The sequence below is a fragment of the Pezoporus wallicus genome, unplaced genomic scaffold, assembly GCF_028554395.1.
Source record: "Pezoporus wallicus isolate ANWC-B61680 ecotype Strahan unplaced genomic scaffold, APGP_CSIRO_Pwel_v1 contig_6155, whole genome shotgun sequence".
Taxonomy (NCBI): domain Eukaryota; kingdom Metazoa; phylum Chordata; class Aves; order Psittaciformes; family Psittacidae; genus Pezoporus; species Pezoporus wallicus.
In genome coordinates this window covers 1,779,954-1,799,391 of record NW_026637610.1, presented here as the reverse complement: position 1 = coordinate 1,799,391, position 19,438 = coordinate 1,779,954, and the positions used below count along the sequence as shown (strand labels likewise).

Below are 19,438 nucleotides of genomic sequence, written 5' to 3'. Positions count from 1 at the left end.
TTAAATGTGTTCTTCCTACTTCATGAAATTTGACAACCAAAAAAAGGAACTGCAGACAAGGCTTCAGAGTGCTGATTATTTAAATAGATTACTTTACAAATGTCAATCTTTGCAAACACATAGGCAACATGATTGCTGTTTCTTTCACCACACTATCAGAAATAGACTCAATAAATGGGATGTTTTAAAAAATCCAAACATTTATGAATCGTTTGAACCTATGATACTGTGTCTTGTTTACTGCTGCTCTAGGAAGCTTTTCTTACAGTAACATGTAATGTCTCAGAGGGACTATCCTGAAATTTTTAATAACAGCAAAATAAACTCATCCTTCACAGTGCTGTGTCTCATGACTTAGTGTTAACTCTCACCTCTCCTCCCCACTGTACATCTGTATCTTATTATCTCCTACTCCAATCTCAGGTCTCTGAAGGAAAGTTATGCTTCATACGTGTAATTCTCAAAAAGAGAAATTACATATCTAAATAATTCTGTGGATCTAAAAAACTTATCCATAATGTCTTGCAACTCTAGGAGGCTAAGGAAAACTCTAGAAAGACTGAAGGAATGAGGACTGCACTACTACAAGAGGAGGTGGCAGAGGTTGAAATCATTGTCTTTGAAAATCAAGTAGATAATGGCCCACTATGAAAAGTGAAACAACAGTGGGAGGTCAAATAAAAAAATGAAAGACTTAACTCAGACATTGGGCAAAAAAACATCCCTCGTGCAAGTGTAAAATACCTGGCAACGTTAGAGTCCCTGTCATTCAAGATCTTAAGAACAGGCTCAACAAGTATCTGTCACGAACAACACAGGCCTTCAGGTAGAGAAGTAGACTACATGGTCCCACAAGGTGTCATTCTTCCCTATTTTTCTCCATCTCTTCTAGGAGTGGAACGCTTCAAGAGCTTCCTCTTTTGTTTATAGGTATTCTGCATTTTCCATCTTACCAAAAAAAAACCAACAAAAAACCCCAGCAGGAACAAGTGGCTAAAAGTGGAAATAAAGAGAAATAGTGCTTTGCCATGTCCTAACTGCAAGGGTAAATAAACATTTAAACAGCTCAGTAGGGTATTAGTGAAATTGATGGAATCAAAATTACCTGGATGTTTAAAACAAGATTCAATTTCTTCCAAAAAGTCTACTCTAAGACATTCTCTGAGAGGAATACTGTAGCATGTATATTCAAGAGGACAGGCTGAATTACCATAAAGATCCTTCCTGGCTTGAGCATCTTTGAATCTGAATCAGAAATCCCTCTTCACATTTCTTACATAAATATATACATTTATATTCTGATTCTGAAAATAAATAAATAAAGACAGACAACAACAACAACAAAGGTTTTGTTCCATTATAGAAATGGTTTTCGTCAAAGACTGCAAAATCAATTTTTAACAAAAATGTCCTGAGACAGGGAGAGAAAAAGAACCACTACCAGTTCAATTTGATTTTTCTATTTCTGCAGTAGGTACAATGTATTCAAAGTCTCCTGTTCTGTCAGAGAACAAAAGCTAACTATTAAAGTCACAAACTACGGACACTGGTTTTTGCTTCAAAAAGGTGTGGAGGGTAATTAACACTAACTACTTTGTCTAATTCTTGAATCATAGCTGCTCTATAACAAACAAATAACCCCCTTCCCCCCAAACCAGTAAGTTTTACCTAAATTTATAATTTTTATCCTTCCCTCCAAAGAAACACACTGCTCCAGAAGAATTACGTACGCACACAGAAGAACAAAGTAGTAAATACAACAAATATGAACAATGAAACAGTATCAGCACACAGTATATCCACAGATGAGTTAATTCCTTAGCTTCAGTCATTAGGTTAAGAAGCTAGTAGTAAAACAGATGGCATTTTAGGCAGTACATTTGAGAATCACCTCATGAGTTAACAGCCACCATCCTCAAGAAATTCCACAAATACTTTTAATGCTTGCTAGTACACAGTGTTCCCTAAAAACATGCCTTGGATCTGTTTCTGAAGGTGGCTGATTCCAACTCAATCTATTTTTATGGTGTGGATGCTGCATCATATTTTTTTTGCAATGGAACTGAAGAATGATACTCAGAAGGTAATTTAAATTAATAAAATAAATAAAAGTTTATGCCATTCTATTAACACAGAAGTGTTTCAAATTATATAAAAATATAAAACATTATTAAAGAAACAAGGTGAGAGAAATAACAGAGGCACATAGAACACATTAAGTGAGAAATGTGAGGTAGAAACTGTGATGTTATAGCAGTCACATAATGGTATCAAGAAAATGAGGCACTGAGCAGATCATTTGCTGTGTCAGAAAAGTGGTGATCAGAAACAGAACAAAAGCAACCAAATAAAAATAGTCAATCTATGAAACAGTGGCTTAAAAAATTACATAGTCTTGGTTCTGACTCAGAACTACTTTCAAGTATTTCAGGTACTTGAACTTGACTTCTGAAGCTCAGGGGAGGAAAAGACCTACAGTGAATTCACCGACAAACAGTAGTATCTTGAAATAACCTTCCCCATGCTATGTAAGATTCACTGGGGTACCTCTTCCCTTCCTGAACTCCCATTTCTTATTAGAACCAAGAGATTAAAAATACCTTTTCTCACCATTTTGCTATTATTCTGCTAAGGAAATGGTTTCATTAAAAAATTATTTTGTGCAGTTCTGTAAGAATCAACCAATAATAATGCAGAAGGTAAATTAGCAGACAGAAACCTTCCACCAGGAACATACTGACCTCAAGATGACCACAGAACCACACACAGAAAGTACATTTCAGACACTTAAGCAAGACAATGCTTCCCATGGCCCAGTACAAGAAATAAACCAGAAATAGCCACCACATAAGTTAACATGCATAGAATCACCTTTAGGCAAATATAAAGGCCTAAAAGGCTGCCTAGCAATGTTCTAAGTACTCCTCAGAAATCCACCAGTTCCAGAGAGCTAACAAAGAGATACTCAAGACATTAAGACCTAGGAACAAAGCATATTCTTCAGAAAACCAGAAAAACCTCACTGTCATGCCTTTATGAAATACAGGCAATTATTTATCATCATCTGCACAGGAGACTGCTCTCCATTTCTGCCATGAGTAAAGATAACAGGAGATGCTAAACCCTACTTACATCCATCTGAAGAGGAATTTAACAAAGACACTGTGAGACAGAGATATGAAATCAGACTCCCCTAGCCATTGTCTCAAAGATTGGTATGAGAAGGTGAGCTAAGATGTGAAGCTGAGATGGGATTCCACCAACCACTGTTTCAGATGGGTAGGAGGAGTTGAGGTCCATTGTCCAGTGTCTGAGAGGAGCTGAACTGAGACTCCATCCATTGCCTTAGGGATGAGTGGGAAAAAGCTGAGATAAGACTCTTCCGCCCATTATTGGAGAATTGCTAGGAGGAATTGCTGCCCATTATCCCAAGAATTACTGCAGGCATGTGCAGTTGAAGAGCTGGCTGTGAGCTCTTCAACTCACCAGGGAAACTGGTCCACCAGGAACATGTAGTACCTAAAGAACAGAGGTACACCCCCCAACTCATTATAAAAGGAAGAAAAGGCGATCACCAGGGAGGCCACCTCCATGAGGACACTCTCCACCAATGACTACTAAGGACGCTGAGGGACACCCTCCAAGGGGCATTGCCATGTGGACAACTCCAGGACACCTCCACAAGGACACCCACCTCCAACAACTACTACGGACTCTTGGGAGACACTGCTGCAATACTGACTACAAACCCTGAAGGACTCTCACCACCTCTGACGACAAAGACGGATCGTGAGGACACTGCTGGATCCACAGTGGTCAGTATCTTTCTTTCTCTCTGCACCCCGAATTCTCACTTCATTTCCATCCTTCTTTCCAATCTGTCCTATTGCTATTTCCTTTATTACAATAATTTCCTTTTCTTATAATAATTGTCTTTTCATAATAAACCAACTGATCAATTACGGTACTTGACCTCGTTCGCATCTAATTTCACTGTTGGGATCACGAACCAAACGGGGTCCGACACTGGGGTTTTCTTCAACAGGACCTTGACAGACATTATGTGGAGAACTAAGGCCAGAGAAAAACAGGGAATTGGTATTTGCAGATTTGTGTCTCACTGCAGAAAAATAAGTCTAGACTAACACAGGTTATAGAGTTCTCTTGCAGATATCCTGCACCTCGGTAGGAGCAATCCCAGGCACAGCTACAGGCTGGGCAAAGAAGACATTCCGAGTGACCCTGCAGAGGAGGACTTGGGGGGGGTGGTCAATAAGAAACTTAACATGAGTAAGCTTCAGTGTGTGCTCGCAGCCCAGAAAGCAAATCATATCCTGGGCTGCATCAAAAGGAGCATGACCAGCAGGTCGAAGGAGGCAATCCTGCCCCTCTACTCTGCACTCGTGAGACCTCACCTGGAGTATTGTGTGCAGTTCTGGTGTCCTCAACATAAAAAGGACATGGAGCTGTTGGAACAAGTCCAGAGGAGGGCCACGAGGATGATCAAGGGACTGGAGCACCTCCTGTATGAAGACAGGCTGAGAAAGTTGGGGTTGTTCAGCCTGGAGAAGAGAAGGCTGTGTGGAGACCTCATAGCAGCCTGCCAGTATCTGAAGGGGGCCTACAAGGATGCTAGAGAGGGAGTCTTCATTAGGGACTGTAATGATAGGACAAGGGGTAATGGGTTAAAACTTAAACAGGGGAAGTTTAGATTGGATATAAGGAAGAAGTTCTTTACTGTAAGGGTGGTGAGGCAATGGAGTGGGTTGCCCAGGGAAGTTGTGAGTGCTCCACCCCTGGCAGTATTTAAGGCCAGGCTGGATGGAGTCTTGTGCAGCATGGTTTAATGTGTGATGCCCTGCCCATGCCAGGGGGGTTGGAACTAGATGATCTTAAAGGTCCTTTCCAACCCTAACTATTCTATGATTTCAGCAAAAAGACTGACTGCCAGCAACTTACAGATTCCTTTTACAAACTTGGCACAGTCTTTCATGTTATTAAAAGAAAGAAGCATTACACAACAGAAAAGCCACTCCTTCCCCCCTCCCCCCTCCCCCCCGCCAAAAGAAGACTGATATGAAATACACAGTGACATTTTTGGGTCAACACAATCTCATAGCGTCTGTGTCATTCTGATGCAAGGAAAATAGTCAATCACTACTGAGCTACCAGGAAGGCATGCTTTTCCAGAACAGCCAACTATAACGAGCTCAGTTACAATAAAATATCACAAAATATAAGAGCATTTTGTTCTAACCATCTTTTTCAATAGTAGATGCTATCATATTGGAAATGACAAATCCCACTCTCTGCATAATCATGTCATACATGATTTTAAATGTCTGAAGGTCTACAGTGCTCTTTTCCCTTTGCTACCAGCATACCACCTCTGAATTAAAAAAGTAACTCATATTTCAGACATAATATGCAAAAAAGAGGAAAATATATCCCTGTAATCATAAAGCTGATTACAGTGACTATTAGACTGAATGCGGAACATTACAAGTCATGATATCACAAGCTTTTTAAGTCAGTTGGCAGCATAATACCAAATGCCACTGAGAAATCAGATTTCAAGTGTTAGCATCCCTGAAATGCATATGAAATTTTCTCATGGATTGAAAGTTTCTTTTAAAGGTAAAGTTTACAGCACAGTGCATTGCAGCACAGACTTGGAGCTGTCAGTCAGGTCTCCTATGTTTTTCACACAGTGACTCTCAAAAAATCTATTGCAGATAAAAGTTCATGTAAACTGCCTTCTTTCCAAATCTGTGCTTCCCTGTTGGGAACATATTCAGCAGACTTGGCTTACTGTACAGGATGTATATACTGGTCTTAATTGTGCCTAACTATCGTCTTGGCCAGGGGAAGGCATTTTCAGATGGGAAATGTGTACAAACATCTGTTACATTTCCCTATGTCTGACTTTAACTGCGCCTTCATGGAGGAAGGCATAAAAAAATCAAAGTACTAATTTCTGCAGCAAAACAACCCTGTACTCACTTCAGTCAATCCAGCACAGTATGTCAGTTAAGAATGGTACTTTGAGAATATTGCAATGGATTTATTTCATTTCCTATAATAGCAGCGTACAAAAGGCTTGAATGCGTTTTAACAATTTATGTCTACAAAGTAAGTCACCACAGAAGCCTGCGAAGACAAGTTTCCCAGCACACACTGACCAATGCTATAATGAAACCAATCCACCTATTTATTTTCTTACAGAATGATTAGTTTTGAAAAACTGCTTTGAATCATGAACAATTAACCTTTGGAAGTATTTAGAAGTAAATTCTTACAGACAATACTTGCCTTCATTTTATATTTAAGATTCTGAATGAATAACAGAAGTGGAACTACCCAGAGTCATTTCTGCAAACACAGATGATTTTTTTTTTTTTTTAAATGAATGGCAAACGAACAGATTTGATAGGGGAAAATCGAGTAGGAAGAACAACTTTACAAAAACTGGCTCATCTTTTAAGAACTGGGCATAACACTAGCTGTGGTGTTCCAAGCCACCTTAAATCCTTTTCTGTTACTGGATCCAACTAGTGGTAACTGCTAGATCCCTCCTCATTGTATTTAGGTAGTAAAAAGTGAGATGGGTACTTGTGTCTTAAATGGAAAGAGAAGACACAGAGAACATGGAAGCTAGATTTTTAATTTTATGAGTTGGTCATAGACAGGTTAAGATATCTTCAAGACTTCAAGTTCGCTTTATTCTTGTTTTAGACATAAGGCCAGAAAAAAAATATTCCAAACAGTGATTTTCAGAGCAATTCGAAGTCAAAAAGAACCTAATAAATGTGAGCTTATTTCATTAAAAACAGGCTTTTGTGTATTTTTCAAAATATTTAAAATTGATCTCCAGTATTTTTGCACAGACAAGATCTAACACATTAGAGAAGAGAAAAAAAATACTAAAAAGCTTGTCTATCTAAACCTACTTTCCTAAAAATAAAACAAAACTCTGTACACATAAAACACTTGAAGAATAAGGAACCATTTTGCATAGAGGTATATATGGCATCAAACTTCTTTTCAGATAACTGAAGTAGGTCCTATCTTAAGCACTCTGTTCAACATCCAACTGAGTCCAATCACCACAGCCAAAAAGCTTTTTACAGACAAAAGCTATCTCTAGGGAGTAAGGAAGGAATTCTCAGACTTACTAATTCACTAAAACTCAGCATCACACTGAGGCTAGTTGGGAAAATAATTCATTCTGCATCTAGAAGACCATTCACAGATGCAGGAAGACCTGCTTTTCTTTACCTCTAGTCACCTTTTATTTCTCAACTGTATGTCATCTTTCTTGCTTTTGACCAACTATGTGGTTATACAGTTTAAAAAAGCCTGACAGTAGTGGTGTTTTTTGTGTTTTGTTGGGATTTTTTGTGATTTTTTTTTTTTAACTTCTCAAATCACTCTTTGGAATTCTCAGCTATGTTCAGGTTCTGATTTAATATAATTCTAAGGTCTTTCTCTAGGATGGAAGACAAGTAAAACACTTGGTAATTCCAATTTTTCTCTTTCTTGTTCTCAAGTGTTGACATGATTTGTTCTCAAAGAGTTTGAAACATGCTTGTAAGTAGTACCACTGTCAGTGAAGATGAAGACAGCTGATGCATACCTGCACAGCTGCTGGTAACCTTCATTTTATATTTAAGATACTGTATTTGCATTTTGCCAGCCACTTTCTTCCCTGGGTTACATGGGTCGCAGTTTACATGTCTTAAGATGGTTGGAGATCTTTCCCACAGCATTCTCCTGGAGAAACTGGCTGCTCATGCACAGGTGTGCTCTTCACTGGGTTAAAAAATGGCCAAATCCCAAGAGTGGTGGTGAATGTAGTTAAATCCAGTTGCAAGCTGGTCACATGAGCCATTCCCCAGAGCTCAGTACTAGGGCCAGCTCTGTTTAGTATCTTTATTAATGATCTGGAATAACGATTGAGTCATCAGTAAGTTTGCAGATGACACCAAGTTGGGCAGAAGTGCTGATCTGCTGGAGCATAGGAAGGCTCTACTGAGCCATATGGACAGGCTAGATGGCTGGATTGATGGGATGTGGCCAAATGTATGAGGTTTAACAAGGCAAAGTGCAAGGTTCTGCACTTGGGCCACAACAACCCCATGCAACACTCCAGGCTTGGGAAGAGTGGCTGGAAAGCTGCCTGGCAAAAAAAGGACCTAGGGGTGCTGAACATGAGCCAGCTTGTGCCCAGGTGGCCAAGAAAGCCAACAGCAGCCTGGCCTGTATCAGCAAAAGTGTGGCCAGTGGGACCAGGACAGTGAGCATTCCCCTGTACTGAGCCCTGGTGACACTGCACCTCAAGTACTGTGTTCAGTTCTGGGCCCTCACTACAAGACAGACACTGAGGTGCTGGAGTGGGTCTGAAGAAGGACAACAAAGCTGGTGAAGGGTCTTGAGCACATCTGATGAAGAACGGCTGAGGGAACTGCGGTTCTTTAGTCTGGAGAACATAAGGCTCAAGGGAAACCTTACTGCTCTCTACAACTACCTGTAAATAGGATGGAGAGAGGTTGCTGGTCTCTTCTCCCAAGTAACAAGTGATAGGACAAAAAGGAATGGCCTCAAGTTGAGCCAGGGGAGGCTTAGGTTGGATATTAAGAAAAATTCTTCACCAGAAGGGTTGTCAAGCATTGGAACAGGCTACTCAGGGAAGCGGTAGAGTCACCATCCCTGGAGGTATTTAAAAAGACATGCAGATGTGGTGCTTAGTGACACTAGTTTAGTTATGGCTCAGCAGTTCTACATTAACAGTTGGGCCTGATGATCTTGAAAATCTTTTCCAAACTAAATGATTCTATGATTTCCACAGGTTTAAACACTGATAACTGAAAATCTTTGTACACAAAGTAACACAGACCACATCCATCACCATTACCATCACCCTGTATCTCCACTTAAAAGGCCTTTTGATACAGAAGGGAGGAAAACTTTGCAACTCTTTGACTGAGAGAAGAAACTTGAGATATACTCAAGAATAGAACAAAATACACAGGCAGATGAAAAGTGATTGCAGTAGTAAAACATGTTAGTCCTCCACTCATGAAGCACTGGAAGTATAGTACTACTAATAGGAAACCCTTAACCCTTGCTAAGAGAGAGCACCACAATCAGGCCAGAATAAATCAGCATCTAAGGTAAGTCATCTACTTACTGCATTTCAAGTAGGCAATTCAGGCAATGTAAACAGAAATTATGCACTTCTTTCCACTAGATCATAATCTAAAACACAACCAAAATAACTCTATACCACTTCAGGCAACACGGGAAGAATTAAAACCTCTCATCATTTCTATTTAAAATCCAGTATTCAAATAAAAATTTCTAAATTACAAAAGGTTTTTTAATGTAAGGCCTCACAACATATCCACGACATTTTCCAAAACTAGACTACCAGGAAGCAAGCATGAATTTGCTTAACACAGTAGCATCTATAAGTGTTCTGAATGTATTCACTGCTAGCACTTCCCAATACAGCACTAAAATAAGGATTTTACAGACGGGTAAAGATGGAACTGTGAAGAAGTCTGCACCACTACTTTTCACAGCATATTCTAGGCAATTCTCTCAGCCTTAAAATAAAATGGAGCTGTCTCCAGATTACCACTTCTCCAGTTGTCAGTCAAACACTGTAGTTAACCAGTTTAAGAGAATCAGATGCACAGATATAATTAAAAATATATATATTATACAGAATTTAAGTTCATGAATTATGTAGTTATAATCAGCAGTTTATTAAGACAGTTAATCATCAGCCATCTATTTCCTACTTTTCTTCTACCTACCCTTTTCCACCATACAAATAAATCAGTAAATGAAAGGAGAAGAAAAGGGTTTAACTTAGCTGGGTGAAGCCTAACAATGAACATAAGCTTAAACTCTTGGAACTCTTGATGCTTTTTTGGTGACCATGCTAAAATAAAAGCATACTTTAATTAAAAAACACACCCCATCTTTTTACTTCTGAAATTTAAGTAGCTCATTTTGTATTACATAGAACTATCTCTTTATTTAGAATTTTCCATTAGTTTACCAAAAAGTCTAAGTAATTTCAACTTCAATGATTTTCACAGTAATGCATGTGAACTATTCTTTCTCTGCTAAACGGAAATTGAGCCATGTAGACCAGCCATGTGATAAATACTTCAGCAACAAGCACTAGATAATGGATATGGCATTTGTGTTTTTAAAATATTTTATCATAATCCTTATACTCCATATATCCAGTCATTGCAAAGTATTTATATACCTAAGCCACTCAAAGCCAACAAATACGAAGCTAATATGGAGACATTTAACTTATTATTCTACAAAACATATTACTCTTAGGAAATATTAATGTTTTCTTGTTTCTGCACTTTAATGATAAAGAGAGCTTCGTTTCACTTGTTTACTGTAAAGATGTGTAAAACAGTGTAGTAGCACACAGCCACAATTCTGGGCAACAGGACAATGGTCCCATACTGTGGCCACTGCAGATGGATTTTTTTCACGTCACACCCTACCAACTTCTTACTGGGACATAAGGGCTTGCTCATGGGAATCAAATGACAAAACTGGGCTATGAACCAAGGGCAGGATAAGAAGTCTTTCACTAGATCACCACCTAATGCTCTATGACATTTTTCTTAACTCACCTGCCAGAAGAAACAGCATGATGGTTTTGACACCCAGGAAGCCTTGCTGCCCACAAAGGAGGCCTTGCTGCACGCAGCACATGTGGTTGCTGGACTGCAGTACCTGCCTTGGTCCTCATGGCAGCATAATTGTGACAGCCTGCTAAGCCACCAGCACATCTTTTGTGCGAAGTCAGAAAACATGTCTTCACCCACATGAAGCATAAATGCTATTTATGCATCATTTGTACTTTCATGTGATCTTTTCCTCCTACAGTTTCACCCAGAAGGAAGAAGGGAGCAGTTATTTTATTTTTCTCATCAAAAATGTGTTAAGAAATCATAGGCAATAATAATGCCATCATTCTACGAAGTTTCTTGAAGGTGTATTTATTTATTGGAAAATAAAACTAAGTTTCCAAACATACTGAATATAATTTGATACATTTTGACGTATCTGTAACTCTGAACAACTACCTCTTCTCTCTTCAGGAACACATGCATTCCATTTTTCATAATCTCTCTGAAATGTATTGTCCAGGGTTCAGCTGTAGCAGTCATTTTGCTCATTCTCAGTAGCTGATGTAGTGCTGTGGTTTCAACTTTACCCCAAGAACAATGCTGATGACACACCAATGTTTTCAGTTGTTGCTAAGTAGTATTTACTCCCATTAAGGACTTTTTCAGTCTCATGCTCTGCCAGTAAGGAGGGGCATAGGAAGCTGGGAGGAAGCAGAGACAGGACACCTGCCCCAAAGTAGCCAAAGGGGTATTCCATACCACAGCACATCATGGCCAGTATATAAACTAGGGGAAATTACTTGGAAGGCCCAGATCACTGCTTGGGTCTGGCTGGGTATTGGTTGGCAGGTGGTGAGCAATTGTATTGTGCATCACTTGTGTTTATTGTTTTCTTTTCCTTTTCCCTTCTTAGTTTTATATTCTCTCCCCTTGTTATTTCCCTTATCATCATTGTTATTGGTGGCAGCAGCAGTGATCTGTGTTATACCTTAGTTGCTGGCCCGGGGGGGTGGGGGGAGGGTCAGCAGGGGTAGAAGGGTAAGAGGGAATTGGGGGTGGGAAAGCAGGGAGTGAGCGAGCAGCTGTGTGGTTCTGAGTTACCTCCTGGGCTTAAACCATGACACGTATGATCTCAGGAAAAGGAATACATATCTTAGTAATACAGCCAACTGGAAAACACACATAGCTGTTTATCGAAAGTATTTCTAGAGATGTATCCACAGTACATGCCCTTTTTTGTGTGTTCTAAGTTTCACACATTCTAGTACTCTGTAACAAGCAGGTGTGACAAAAGCAAGACAAGGAGGTAAGATAGAGTTCACTGATGGATTTAGGAGGAGAGGCTGCACATACACAGAATAAAGTAAAATCACACACAGTACTTGAAGGTGCAGAACCCCTGAAGACAAGCAGTCCTCCAGAGAGACCTGAGCTCTCTCCTGCTCAACCATGAAACACAAAACATGGAAAAAAACAAAAAAAGTTCTCCACATCCCTGCGCAGTATTCTACGCTGTTCTTATATGCAATCTTGGTGTAAATCCAATTGGAAATCATGGGGAATCCCTAATCAGAAATACATCTCCTTTCTGCAGAAATCCATGCAAATAAATTGCAATCTTGTAAGTCTCTTAAAATATTAAAACTGCCTTGTATTCGAAAATACTTCAGGGTTGTGGCTCTCAACCTGCAACCCAGCAAAAACATTTGCATAATCAGTTTATCAAAGCATATGTTTGAAGAAAATTTCCATTAAAGTTCTGAATATTATGTAATTACTGCTTACAAGAGGATGATATAAATAGGCCTACCATGTGCCCTTTGAATTTTTTATTTTGGATACTAAGGTCTACTCTAAGAGACAAAAAATAAGCATTCTAGTACCATAAGCTGACTATAGATACTGCGAACGCACATAAAAACTTGGGGTGAGAAAGTGGTTAAGCCATTTAATGTTCTAGTTCATCCACTAAGACAGTAATTCAAATCTTTTGCTTCCAAAATGCAGTTTTCAGGTATGATATTAGGGAGAGGAAGAGTCTAGAGAAGTATCCATATAAAGAACACTATTCAGCTGTACCTACAAACATACCTTTTTTTTGTAGAACAATTCTGATTGCTTGACTATTTCAGACCTATGCTAATGGAGTAGCATAGGCCTAGATATATCTTTCTAATGAAAGAAAAGAAAAAAAGATTGAAATAAGGCACCCTGAATTTTCAAAGGGGCCTTTCTTCTAATCTATCTGCTTGGATAATGCATCCAGAGTGGCATTTTGTAATGACAGCAACTTTCCAACAAATCAATAGTTATTTAATTCCCAACAAGCTCTCGAGTCCATTAAACCTGATTACATTCACCCATTACAGTTGGGTGCAGTTATTTTTCCTACACCGGCACTTAATCTATAACAGGAACTTATGAGAACTTTCAAAAGCAATTTCAACATCAATCAGCATGGAGTGAAAGGCACGATTTGCTTGTAATTATTTATTGGACAGGATGGCACAGGGTCTGACTGAGATCCAGCATTCGACCTTCACCCCCAAATTCTAATGGATATGAAGGCCTGCTTGATGTGTTCAAGTGTGCTGCTGTGTCTCACTGCATAAAAAAGCAGCACCAGCTTTCATATCCCAGAAGATGCTTTTTTGATATTTGATAATGGCCACTGTGCAATGCTATATTTCTATTTTAGACATCTGTGTCTAATATTAAGCCTAAAGTGAAGTCTTCAATTACTGAAGGGACCTATATGGGAAAAAACCCTGTATTCGTGCTGTGATTGCCCCTCTATGCCAGCTAACTGTTGTAGTAAGGGAGTATAATGAAAATTTGCCTCTCCTTCACCCTTAATCTGACCGATCACTAGCATGACACAGAAATGCTGTAATACGGGTGCACATGTCTCATCCCTGTTCATGCACAATATGTAACTACTGCCATTTATAGGGTACACCATTTTTTAAGTTTTGTCAATGTTTGGAAATGGGACTTGAATTCTTTCTTAATGTCTTCTAACATTGTAAATAACATAATACTTTTTGCTTAATTAGCATCTACACGATCTATTCAAAACCTGAAGTCTAGCAGCAGGTAATTCAGTAGTACCACTTACTGATAAAAATAAAATCAAAACCGGACAACAGAACATCAACTAAATCTAGTAATTGCCAGTTAACTTCTAAAATACAGAACTCTTGCCCTGAAGCAAGGTCTTACACTTTCAGGGATCAAAAGAATTCATATGATGTGCATAAATATTCTGTGAAGGTGATAAATTTCTATACATGCAAAAACACAAACCCTTTTTTATTCAGTGTGAGGTGTAACATATGAATTAATGCATATTTAACACTATTCATATTTGCTATGCTAAAACACTTAACCTAAACACAAAATGGTAAGTTACTTTGTCTTATGACCTGCCGTGGGAATGCTGACTCCCTCAGAAACCTAGAATGGATAGCAAATCCTCTGCCCTGTGGTCAACCTCATGAAGCAAAGGCATGAATGTTAAACAGCAGACAAATCAATACAAGCAAATATAGCTCAACTACACCATTTATTCAGCCATGAGAGATGTCAATACACAGATTAGGGTGATCCATCTTTTTGATTTCCTACTGTCTTCTCACTGACTACATGAGAGCTTTTGCCTGTATTAAAAGTGTTTGCTTTCTCAACCATAAAAATTCCAATTATTACTCTAAGTGCACTAGAGTTAAGTTGCTTGTTGGAAGCGGCCTTGCATTACCTGAACAAGTCCAGCGAAGTATGGTGCTGCCGGCAGAATCATTGGCACTCCATATGGATGTAGCAAAACTCCTTGAGACGACAACATGGTTTAAGTGATAGTATTACTCCCACTAAAGCTAAACACATCAATTGAAAGTTAGGGGAAAATCTATATACCAACTTCTTCCAAACTCAGAGCTAGAACCAAATAACTTCTGTCAGGGGCAAAGCCCACATCAGCTGTAAAAAAAAGAAAAAAATTGACGTCAGCAACTCTTAATGTTAAAATTTTCTTCAGAGACAACAGATAGAGACAACAGCTGCAAACCTAACTGTACCAAAAAAGGAAGCTGCTATTTTGGGACCAGCTTAAGTAACATGACTAATCAACTACCCTTTATCACTTCAGATTTTTAAATATTATATACATACAGATTAAACTCTGTACAGATCTACAGATTAGAATTAATTTTCCTATTATTCTAGCATAAACATGACAACAGTTAATATTAGAAGCCAGTTACAAATAATCAGGCTTATCATGATTGCATAAATAAATGTTTCATGGTATCTAAAAGCTGTTAAAAACAATTAATGTGAGAGTTTAAACTTAAAGTCTGTTACATTGGATACATATACCTTTTTATTTATTAATTTTCTTTCTTACTTTGAATATCCGAGCTGACTAATGTAGGCTAACTACTTCTATTAGTGTAAATTATATTTTAATGGCTTTTCTAACCTTTCACATCATCTATGTTGTTACATTTATCATAACTTTTTAAAAAAAGAATGAATTTGACCTTTAGAGTATTTCATATCTGTTCTCCAATTAAACTTACACTCTTAGTAAAAGAGACGAAAGAATGATATTGAGGCTATTTCCCCCTAAACAAAACAGATTAGCTTTTTAATGTACTACTTGCAAAACATTCTCCTCTACAGCTGATCATTTTTACTTTACACAAAACAAACTTAGTCAAACACCTGTTTCATGTGCAACGGATCTTCTATTGCAGATATGAGTAATGACAAGAATCACAATTGAGCAAAACTTCTTAAATTTAATAAAAAATTAGTTAGGTGCTTAAAACTCCATGTTACAAGTCAAAAAAAAAAAAAAATCCTCTCCTACAGCTTTTGAATAACCAAGGTGCTTCATATAACTAATCTCAAGCACTTGATTTTGTTGCATAATTACTTTTCTGGATAACTAATTGCAGACAAGATTTGATGTGCCCTCAGCAAGTCTGAAGACAACACCAAGCTGTGTGGTTCAGCTGATAAGCTGCAGGGAAGGGATGCCATCCAGAGGGACCTTGACATGCTTGTGAGGTGGGCTGATGCCAATCTTATGAAGTTCAAAGCCAAGTGCAAGGTTCTACACCTGGATTGGGGCAATCCCATGCACAGCTACAGGCTGGGCAAAGAAGACATTCCGAGCAACCCTGCAGAGGAGGACTTGGGGGTGCTGGTCAATAAGAAACTTAACATGAGTAAGCTTCAGGGTGCACTCACAGCCCAGAAAGCCAATCATATCCTGGGCTGCATCAAAAGGAGCGTGACCAACAGGTTGAAGGAGGTGATCCTGCCCCTCTACTCTTGTGAGACCACACTTGGCGACTGTGTAGACTTCTGGTGTCCGCAACATAAAAAGGTCATGGAACTGTTGGAACAAGTCCAGAGGAGGGCCACAAGGATGATCAGGTGACTGGAGCACCTCCTGTATGAAGACAGGCTGAGAAAGTTGGGGCTGTTCAGCCTGGAGAAGAGAAGGCTGTGGAGACCTCATAGCAGCCTGCCAGTATCTGAAGGGGGGCTATAGGGATGCTGGGTAGGGACTGTTCATTAGGGACTGTAGTAATAAGATAAGGGGTAATAGGTTTAAACTTAAACAGGGGGACTTTAGGTTAGATATAAGGAAAAAGTTCTTTACTGTAAGGGTGGTGAGGTACTGGAATGGGTTGCCCAGGGAAGTTGTGAATGCTCCATCCCTGGCAGTATTTAAGGCCAGGTTGGATGAAGTCTTGCGCAGCATGGTTTAGTGCATGATGCCCTGCTCATGGTAGTGGGGTTGGAATTAGATGATCTTAAGGTCCTTTCCAATCCTAACTATTCTGATTCTATGACCTGATACTCAATTATTTAATGTCGCATTTTGACTATCTTGAAAGGTTTTCAGTAATTGATTCTCATGTATAAAAGCAGCCATGTTGCACGATTCAGAAGTCTACCTTAGCAGCTGCATGCTGGCCCTCGTTACTACCAGCCTTACACCATTTCTAACTTTAGATGTTGAATTGTGACCCTCTGTGATGATCTTCTGAGAGACTGCCAAAAACGACAGCAGCTGTCACATGATAAAGTGATGGTTACCCAGACCCATCTCCTGTTACAGAACTGATTCACTTCTGTTGGTGATAATGCTGTTCACACTGCTTATCTGACCATGCTGACTTACTAATAATCACATTTCTTGCTCTTATTAAGGAACAGAACCCTGCAGTTGAATTAAGCACATAGTAGGCTGACAAATCATGGGTTTTCCCAAAAGATTTTCATAAATTCCAATGCAAGTTATTACTTTCATATAGAAATAGATAAACAAAAGGTATGCATGAGAAAGTGACATGCCATTATAATTAATTTAAAAAGTATTATTTTGTTTTGGAAAAAAGTTAATTTTAATTGTTAACTGTTTGGTCTAAAAGAGCTGCATTTCAAGAAAGATTTCTTTCAGCTAGGAATGGAGATTATAAAACGGATTCTGCAAGCTTTGTTCTAATGAGTCTAGTAAGACAACTATCACAATAAGGACTGTCAAATTGCTCTATAAAACAGCCATTTTTTTGTTTCAGCATGTATGTATTTGATAAAATGTTAGAAAACCTAAGGAACAAATTAATTTTTGTGCAGGGAAGCACAGGCTCAAGGAAAGCTCTTCTGTGATACGTTTTGGGAGAGGTTTTGTTTAACGTTTTCATTAATTATTTTGGCACAAGGCAACATGCTGATGAATTTTCCTTATGAAATAAAACTGGAAGGTACTGTCAAAACTGACAAGGATAAGAATATTCTATAGAAAGAATTGCTCAACTTTAAGGACTGTGTTAACAGCAATAGGTAAAATTCAGTAATACAAAACATAAGTTCTAATGTTTCTAATAACTTTCTTCTTTCTGCTTCTAATAACAGAAACTTCAGCTCTAAACTCAGAAGAAAAGCAGGAATTCACTGCATCTGTTTAAGGAAATTGAGCTCCTAATGTGATACAAATAGAAAAAGGCAAATTATCAGGTTTATTTCTCAATTAATTTCTTAACTTCTTAGAGATACTTCCAGTAGCATACAGCTGTCTTAATAACAATAAAAAAAAAAAAAAAAAAAAAAAAAAGGGGCAAAAAAATCACAGGTCAAATTCAACTACAAGAGCTGTAAAGAAAGTAATTTTTGTGTTGTTCAGGGGAATGCAGCTGCTACGTTGTAACAGGAACCTAAGAAAATTTGATTTGTTTATCCTAGCAAAACAATCTGTGAAAAGGGAAGAAAACAGTAGGAGGAAGAGACTGTTTAACCTAGACAATCCTGGCACACTAAAAATTAAGGAAAAACTAGTTAAGAACAGATTTAGACTAAATTTTTTCTCCAAGTTATTTCTTTTTAAGTACTTTGGTGTTGGCTAAGTGAGGGTCTAGAACAGTCTCTCAAGTTAAATAAAGGCTAGCTTATAAAAAAAATATTTTGTTATGCCAGTAGTAGTGATAGGGTGAACTCAGCAAGTTACAGGAAGACCCTTCCAGTCTTTGCAAGCAGTATAAACATTGAAGAATAATGAAAATACCAAATCTCTAAAAATCATCTACATTTACTACATTGCGGATTGTAATATATAAAAGTAAACTTTGAAAGTAAACTGTAGTTACCTGTTTTAATGAAAAGATGCTTTGCTCGCCTCACTATAACAACATGCTTCTAAATGTATAGGTGTATGGCACTCCAAATCCAAGCTCTGACTTTCTGGTTGGGCTCTTTGATGATGTCCCATGTGTGCACCAGCTACCTAAGTTCGCACAAACCTCTGTGAATCAAAACCACAGAAGTACAATACAGCTTTACTTGCATCTCCACCCCATGCCAAATTCTGAACTTACGCCAATGCAACTACATCAGCTTCACCAGTTTATACCAATATATTTGCTCTCCCTCCCAGCCACACAAAAAAGAAATTGGTCTTAAGTTTTACACTTCACCATTAGTTAGCATTAATAGTCAGTCCTGCTCTGCAAGAATGTACTAAATACAAGAAATTTGACCATGAAGAGTACTGAGGACTCAGAGAATAAGCCAAAAGAGTATTAAATATGCTAATCATTCTGTTTCACGTTAGCAGGACCTCTAGCATGATTTAGGTTAAGCAGGGGCCTACGTGGTTTTGCTAGGACAAAGCCAGAATGGTCAGTACCATGCACATCAATCGGCTGTCTGAAGCCACTGATGGTGACAGTCCTTACTTCCTGCCTACTCCAGGATTCTTACTCCCTGCAAAAAGTTGAGTGTGTAGGTGGGTGGAAAAGGGGAGCTCATCTATTTTAAACAACTCTACAGCTTTCACTTGCATTACATTCTAGAAAATTATAATGCTGTTAGAAAAAATGACATGCTAAGGCATTTTCAGTATGCTAATAGAGGACATGTTTCTTTCGGCTACCTGTTTCCAAACCCTGGGTTTTTTTGGTCTGTTGTTTTGCTTGGGGGTTTATGTGTTTTAATTAAAAAAATTTAAGGATTTTCTGAAACTGAAAACTGATTCTAAAAACAGAAAACAGGAGAAAATAACATGAAAATAGATGAATGCTAATTTTATATATAAAATATATATAAACATAAAATATACAATCTTACTTGTTTCATTTCTGCAGAATTTTGCTGAAAGGCAGGCATTACTTATGAAAAGCAGGTTTTGAAGGTGAACAGCATAGGTTAAAGCAAGCTAAGATAGCAATAGACGGTCACAAAATACGGAATTA

The 19,438-nt window shown here is 38.4% G+C and overlaps 1 protein-coding gene across 38 annotated transcripts in view; it reads right to left on the bottom strand.

Moving 5' to 3' along the window:
- Positions 1-19,438, bottom strand: part of RBFOX1 (RNA binding fox-1 homolog 1) — a 1,274,017-nt gene that overhangs the window by 233,419 nt on the left and 1,021,160 nt on the right. For 6 of the 38 annotated variants that reach the window (XM_057406627.1, XM_057406638.1, XM_057406622.1 and 3 more), the window contains 2 exons: positions 18,335-18,489; positions 14,431-14,651 (listed from right to left, as the gene is read on the bottom strand). The exons of 31 other annotated variants lie outside the window; for them this stretch is intronic. In XM_057406627.1, coding sequence (XP_057262610.1) covers positions 14,431-14,517 — 87 coding nt within the window. In that variant the 5' untranslated portion in view covers positions 14,518-14,651; positions 18,335-18,489. Of the gene's footprint in view, positions 1-14,430; positions 14,652-18,334; positions 18,490-19,438 lie in introns of those variants that run through there. One more of the 38 variants, XM_057406624.1, reaches the window with a different exon arrangement.